Source organism: Helianthus annuus, chromosome 3, assembly GCF_002127325.2.
Source record: "Helianthus annuus cultivar XRQ/B chromosome 3, HanXRQr2.0-SUNRISE, whole genome shotgun sequence".
NCBI lineage: Eukaryota > Viridiplantae > Streptophyta > Magnoliopsida > Asterales > Asteraceae > Helianthus > Helianthus annuus.
The window spans coordinates 160,160,563-160,168,386 of NC_035435.2; the positions used below are offsets into that span (position 1 = coordinate 160,160,563).

Genomic DNA, 7,824 nt, shown 5'->3' on the forward strand with positions numbered 1-7,824 from the left:
GGTTCAAACAAGTAAAATCTGAAAATTATTCACAAAAATAAAATGGGTTAAAAAGATTCAAGGGTCAAAAGCCGCCTAGCGTGTTCAAACGTATACTTTATCGATGACACCAAGTCTTTTTTGGTTTAATGGAGTTGGCCACTATAATCCCAGTTAATTTAACTATTTTCTCATGAACAATACCATATCAACTTTGCAAATTATACGCCTGTTTCTGGGTTTAGGTAAAGCTATGGCAATTGCTGTGCAGCCTGCTAAAGATCCTTTCTATTTGCTGAAACTAATTGTTGTCTCTTGCGTAGGTATATTGCATCTGATGTAAGACTGTTCACCACTTCGATTTGATCTTAAAGGTATCAACCATCAAATTCAAAACATTAAATATTATTAACCTTGTGTTTCTTGATTTTCACCATATTTGCCCTTTGGATCTAGCGATGGATGTAGAAGACACCTGTGTTATTACTCATGTTCAACATAACCTCTTTCGTGTTCATGTGAGCAAGAAGAGAGGAAGACACAAAGGAGGTTTGAAACATAGTTCAGATGATACAGGTTCAGGTGTCAAATCTGTATCATGTGAACTGTGTTTGACACATCCTTTGTGTCTTTCTCTCTTCTTGCTCACATGAACACGAAAGAGGTTATCTTGAACATGTTTTCGCTCAAGTTTGAAACAGTATTGTTTAGTGTTACTCTTCCTTCAAGGTAAGGCCAAAATAGCAGTTATCTATATATAAAAATTTTGCCTTCAAATTCTTTCTAACAAAACAATAGAAACGTTGTTGATTATTTGATTTTTTTTTTCATTTTTTGTAGCTATGTTAAGGTTTAAAGCTATTTAAAGCTATCAAACTTTTTGATATGTCAAAGCTTCATGTTTCCAACAACTAATGGTTGTTCTATCCTAAAGACTTCTGGTATGTACTTTAAGCATAAACTTTATATTGTCATTCATGGTGTGGCAAACATTGTTAAATCGAAAAGTTTAAAAAGAAGTAAAAATAATACGATCATCCATATAAAGTATTTAAAAAGTAACAATTACATATAAAAAACAAAACTAATCAGACACTTAAACTCTAATAGCAAGAATCAAGAAACTTTAACTTCATCTCCATGGAGCACTGAACTTCACGATGTATGTCATTGATCTTTCTCATGAACTCTAGGTCTCTATCTCCACACTCTATATTACTCGCAATACATAGGTCACGAACTGAAGTAGTTGGCATCGCCCTCAGGTTTCTCGAAACCTGGTCTCTTGTCAGGAGACCAAGTTGTAGTCCGTTAAAACACCTCTTCAACTCTTGAAGAGTAGACCTATCAGCCAAAACTTGCTCTTCGATTTGTTTAATAAAGCGTTTCTTGAAATCGTCAGAATATGACTCCATTTTAATGTATTTATAATAATTAAAGCAAACAATAACAATTGATCTTTGGCTTTCAGTGAATGAATGTGTGTATGATAAAACAACATTTGAATTGTCAATCGTATTATATAGAATCTGAAACAGGCCAAAGGTCATTTTTTAAATGCAATCATTAAATATCTAGAAAACCAAAGAACAAAATTTAATGATTTAGTGGTAAAACGTGTATAAATTTATATTTTAAAAACATGTACATTTAATGATTTAATGGGAAAGCAAGTAAAATTAAATATCTAGAAAACCAAAGAACAAAATTTAAACCTTCAAAAAAGGTTATCATAATTAGGAAATGTCTGTTCATTTACCACATCAAACATTTTACACACTATAAAGGTTCATGATTACTTTATTTGAAAACATCAACACTTCATTTTTAAAAAACCCTTCACCCTAAAACAAACTGTGCAAAAAACACTAACACTCTTTCTAAATGGCAAGCAAAAGCTTCTACCACTGGTCTGAAACTGCCGATCTTAAAATTGAATTTTTAGGATGGTCACGTGAAGAACAGAGAAAAGATATAGAACTCAACGAAAAAGTTGCTATGGTGAGTGATAAATATTATAACCAAACCTGGAGTAGCATTGCACTGCTGGATGAAGTGCTATGTTCTCCTCCATCGGAGTTTAAAGAAAAAGCAGAAGAATTTATCACACATCTGCTGAATCAAGATCAAAAGACCTGTGATATGCTTGCTGATCTGCAAATTAAAACAAAGAATGAAATTGCATGGAAGAAGGCGAGAGAACGAGATATCTTATTAAGTGTTAATTGTAATGTTTAATTTTTAATTTTTACTATTTTTCAAAATCAGAATTTTGTAATACTATTTAATATCGAATGAAGAAAATTCAAAGTTTCAAAATCAGAATTTTGCAATTTCACTTTTACCAGTTTCAATAATAACAAGTTACAGTCAAAAAGTGGAACTTGAATGTGAACTTCATGAAAGGTATAGATCATGCTGATGACTCACTTCACAGGTACATAATTTCATATAATTTCAAATTAAAATAATACTAAAATTGTTTTTTTTTTGTTTTTTTTTGCAGTTACAAAGTCTTTATAAATCCATGCAATTTTAGTGATGAGTTATGTACAGCAACAGGTAAAGCATTTACTTATTTTCATTCTAAAATGAAATTCATCCCAATTGGTCGCGTAGAGTTTGTATAATATAAACTGATAAGTAATAGAGATAATGAATCTCTATCATATGGTACATGCTGAGATTATTGAATTTTTATTAACAAACAAATGAACTAACGTGCATTTGGCTGAGATCACTATGTATTATAATGACCTTAAATGGTTCTATTGAATAGGTGTACAGTGTGATGGCTTCTCATCACAAGGTCCGCAACCATCACATCCGGCTAATCATAAGTACTACCATTCCTGCTAAGGTTTGCAAGAGGAGTTCACTATAGATTTGTGGATTTTATTGTTTTTTATTTATAAATTTTGTTTGTAATTCAATTTTTGTTATTTAATTCAATATGTAACTTTGTTTATAAGAAATTTATTAACACAATAATGAAACTGGAACTATTTGGGCTGTAAAGAATCGGGTACTAACCAGTAAATTGAGGATATCTTGCATTTTCTAATATAATAGTCATGGTGTTGATGTTTTTTATAGTTAATACGCTTTGGCTTTTGGAATCAAAACACACGGTATGCGTTTTTGCTTTGTTCGTTTTAATGTTTCGTTGTTTGTTTAGTGACATTATAAATATGTTTTATCGTTTTGTTTATTATGTGCTATAGGTATTTATGTTATTATGCCGTTGCGGGTGCCCGGCCTATGGACGGGCTCTCAACTAGTTTTTTCTGTTTAGGAACATGAAGATCATCTCTATCATGTGTTCCCTAAAATGCACATCATTTTAATATGTTTTTCAATTCTTGTATCACCAACAGATTACCTACAGGAATCATCTTCACCGATGGAATAGTGAGATCTCTGCAATATAGTAGTCTATTTTTTAGTATCGTATATTTAAGATAGATAAACAATCTAACTAAGATAACTCATGATCGATCAAGATCCATGAGCATGTCATGCGGTTCTTTTTGATTATATGTTCTATGATGTAGATGAAAAAATCAATTATAGACTCATTCCTTTATATCTAGGCTTTCAACACAAGATTTTTAGCAGCCTTAACAACCAACATTTCCTGGACCATGCAAAATGAATGGGGATCAACCCTACTTCATTTAATGTTGAATTCGAAAGAATTTCATTCACCCTCTCTCTTTGTCGGCCAGACCCACCCGTCTTCCCTTCTTCCCCTCTCTTCCATATCAGCTAAAGATTTATTCTAACTCACGGCATTGGAGATGGTATAAAATTCTATCGGCTATGGATTTATCCTAACTCACGGCATAAGAGATGGTATAAAATTCTAAATTAGATAGACCGCCTACTTTAATAATAAGTTTAATTTGATGACATATATAAGTAAGATAGATAGATACATACATAGTTGTAATTACTTAGAACAACGGCCAGCTCCAGTGCAATCCAAATGAAGCACTAGCCTAGGGTCACCATTTTTAATGGGCCTCCAAAATATCATGCCAAAGAAGAATAAATTAACAAAGAGTGTATTTATTTATTTAGATTTTCTCATTAATGAACTTACTACCCATATTGCTTTTATTTGTATGGTTGCTAAATTATTAAATTCATTTACTAATCTTCATTATTTGTACTTTATTTGCATAGTATAAACACCATCTAATTTATAAATTGATCAGCTCCTTACTAATAATTTTCATATTAAATAGAAATCGAAAGTACTACTTTCGAACTAAATTCTTTGTTGACAAAAGGCCCTCAATTCTTACTTGCTTTAGGCCTCTAAAATATGGTTGGGCCGGCCCTCCTTAAAACTACCTACAATAATTTACTTTTACATAATATTGTATTTCTTTTGTTATAAGATGACTAGTTCTTGGAAAATTACATAATTATTAGTCTATTTATTCACGTAAAAGTTAAAAGAATGAAGAGCTTGGATGTTAATATTCGATATGAAGTTATTGCCAATTAGAAGGTTTCCAAAGGTTAATTATATTAATGAAAACACAAACATCTTTAAAAAAATGTTCATCTCATTATATATTTGCTGTCATACTTGTTATTTTCTGAAAATTAGATGTTCCAAAGGTTAATTAATCCTAAAATCTCATTATTTTGTTGATAAAAATGTAACAATATTAACTCAATACATTAGATCTTGATATGAGAATCACAGCTCCATATTATTAATGTGGTCGCGTAAATAATCACTAACAAAATCTCTAATATTAGTCTTTTTGTTTTTTAAACAAAAGGCAAAAACGTAGGTAAATGTCTTACTGTATTATAATGTGATAGTACTGCTACTAACGTGCAAGATACGATGAAATATATAAATAAAGCAGTTGAAACTTTCTGTTGTAGCAGGTGTAGCAATTTCGACTTTCATTTACATGTGATTCAAGGGAATAATCATATGTATCTTACTGTTTGTCTCTACCCCACATAGACACACAAAACACACCAAAGTATGTGTACAAACCTGGCACTTCAATTCATCTTGATTTCATCCTTCTTAAAGGGCACGCTTTGTCATAATCCCAACTTTCAAGTTCACAAACTCCATTGTAATCAGACCTAAAACACATTTGAAACTCTATAGAAAGCTACACACGGATCGATATATATATATATAAAGGGCCAGGAATATTCATTTTAGAACCAATAATATTATGATGAGAACTGCGGGAATCGTACAATTCAATATTGTACACATTGCATTGTAAATATTAATGGGAGAATGGGGTAAGTGGTATTTAACCGCCTTAGGGGCTGTTTGGCTGAGCTTTTCAAAACAACTTATTTTATTTGCTTATTTGTTTTTCTGAAAAGCAAATAAGTCAATAAGCTCTTTTGAAAAGCTTTAAAATGGAGCTTTTCAAAACAGCTTATTGACTTATTTTCTTTTCAGAAATCAAATAAGCAAATAAGTTCTTTTAAAAAGCTCAGCCAAACAGCCCCTTATATATTATAGTCAAAGCAAAAGCAAAAGGTACAAACGTCTATAGGTTTCTCGCAATTCTTAACATGATATTAATTTTAAAATGAAGATCACCGGAGATGAACAAGGAGAAATGCCACCAAGAAAACTATACATGCTGATTAAGGTTAGAAAGGAGAAATCCGTACAAATTTTTATCAAGAGATTCAACAACATACAATATAATTTAGTACATATACGATGAATAAATTTTTGTACATCCATAGCCCAATTAACAAATGACATTACAGCATTAGGTTTTCCTTCTTCTACCCAAGAAAAATCTGGGGTTTAGCTTACTTGAGGATCTATTCGCCATAATCTTGAATCTCATAAATTAATAAACCAAATAACTTATAATGAATGTAATTATATAGGAGCTAGATTATATAACTAAACGGAGAAGGCCAGTTCTCTGCTCCTATCAAGTTAGTTTTTTTCAAGAAATTCAAATACCAGCCACCATTTTGCTACTAGAAAAACCAAGATTTTGAAATAAAAAAGAAAGCTCCAAACTTTCCCACACCTTTAGCTTAAAAAACTATCATATAGGGAATCAAGAATATATATTAATATCTTTACCACGAGCCTCCAGAACCCATCATTCCATTCCAGAACCCATTGGAATCACAATTCTGATCATCTTTACTTTGCCTTCCTTGAGGTTCATCATGAGTTGTTGATGTGGTGCCTGTTTTCAGTTCTTCAAATGGGAACAAAATCCTCCCACCGTCGCCACTGCCACCACTTCCCATTCCATCTAAAGAAAAACTAAGTGATGGAATCTTGAATTCCGGCATGGGAATCATCAACTGTCCCGGCTGTGTATAAACCGAATTATCGATCGGCATGAAAGAATTCGTTGCAATTCCTTTCATGGGCTCCAAAGCCGAGAGCTGAGGTGACGCATTAGAACCAGAAGGATTCATATTCCTGGTTGCATCAAAGTTGGGTATTTGGAGAAATTCCGGAACATTCTTGAAATTATTAGTGGATAGAAGAAACCCTAAATTTAGATCTTGGCCATATTGATCATGATGAATCCTAGGGTTTTGAGACAATACAGCTGTAGATGTGGAGGGTACAACTAGATCAGGAAACTTTGAAGAGTAATTAGATGAAGTAGTACTAGTAGATGATGATGATGATGATCTCTTGTTCTTCCTTGTTCCACCACCAACAGGAATGTTTCTAAGTGTCCCACCTGCAGTCCAATACCTTCTACAAGTCTTGCAAAAGTATCTTGGTTGTGAAAGACTGTAATTGTTGTAGTAACAGAATTTTGTGTTGGTTGAATCACATCTGGGACAGTTTACAGCTGCTGCCTTTTGTGGCCTAACCCTTCTTTCAAAAGATGAAGAAGATGGCTTTGAGAGATTGTTATTACTTGAATCTGTGGTGTTGGGTACTAGTATTTCTTCCATTGGATTCATCACTATCTCCTATTTAAACACAAAAAAGTAGCATAAAGATAAAAAAGCAAGAATAATTTGGATAAAGAAAAGATAAATTAGAGATAAAGATACATAAAAGCTTCAAGATTTGCAGACAAATGAACAAAACAAAGGCAATCACTTTATGCTTTACTGAATCCATAAAAGTCCAATCTTCAAGAAAAAGGAACACAACAAAATTAACAAAGTGAAGATGTTCTACCTATTAATAAATTAGGTAAAGTAAAGTGTAACATACATGCTGATAAGATGGACAAGTGAGAGAAAAAGAAGAAAAGACACTTGATGAATTGATCAGTGGAGACTTACATGTACACTAATTGAATAGGATCACAATCATAATCCATTTAGAATCTACTTAGGAAAACTAGGTTTAATTCATATGATCATAACCTCAATGAAATTTAATAATTCAGCTGTTTTATCATTGTTTGGATGTGTGAATTTTAGTAGAGGTGATGAAGAATGACAAAGATCCAGTTATATACCTGTGGTCACTGGTCAGTAAGGCTTGTCCAATCTCGCTGAAAGAAACAGGTATACATATACATACATACATATATATTCGCACACACAGATAGAGAGAGAGGTCCTCCTTTTTACTTTCCACTGTTCTTGAAAAAAGCACAGAAAGGAATGTTTTAGATGGTTTCAGTGGAATATGTGCTGTCAATGTATAATGTGGTTTTATGTATAAAAAAATATTAGAAAATTAAGTATGATACCAATGTGGTGGTGGTCCATTGGCAAAGGCAAATCCTTTAAAACATCTAAGTTGTAAAGGGGAAGGTCCTGGGTTCAAGTCCCACAGACAACAGGAGATTAAAGAAATTAGCCGTTAAAAAAAATTACGTATGATGGGTTGGT

General features: G+C 32.4%; 1 protein-coding gene across 6 annotated transcripts; it reads right to left on the minus strand.

Annotated features, from left to right (window-relative positions):
• Positions 1 to 1,000: 1,000 nt before the first annotated feature.
• LOC110930214 (dof zinc finger protein DOF1.8) lies at positions 1,001 to 7,591 on the minus strand. 6 transcript variants are annotated; one of them, XM_035987657.1, is made up of 4 exons: positions 7,079 to 7,110; positions 6,086 to 6,945; positions 5,006 to 5,100; positions 1,001 to 2,133 (listed from the first exon to the last, which is right to left on the minus strand). In XM_035987657.1, the coding sequence occupies exons 1-3, from the start codon at positions 7,097 to 7,099 to the stop codon at positions 5,019 to 5,021; spliced, it is 963 nt and encodes a 320-aa protein (XP_035843550.1). In that variant the 5' UTR covers positions 7,100 to 7,110; the 3' UTR covers positions 1,001 to 2,133; positions 5,006 to 5,018. The 6 variants fall into 6 exon arrangements, with proteins under 6 accessions (XP_035843550.1, XP_022029152.2, XP_022029153.2 ...); XM_022173460.2 differs by lacking the exons at positions 1,001 to 2,133; positions 7,079 to 7,110 and adding an exon at positions 7,446 to 7,591 and having other exon boundaries at positions 4,885 to 5,100; XM_022173461.2 differs by lacking the exons at positions 1,001 to 2,133; positions 7,079 to 7,110 and adding an exon at positions 7,267 to 7,409 and having other exon boundaries at positions 4,885 to 5,100.
• Positions 7,592 to 7,824: the final 233 nt, after the last annotated feature.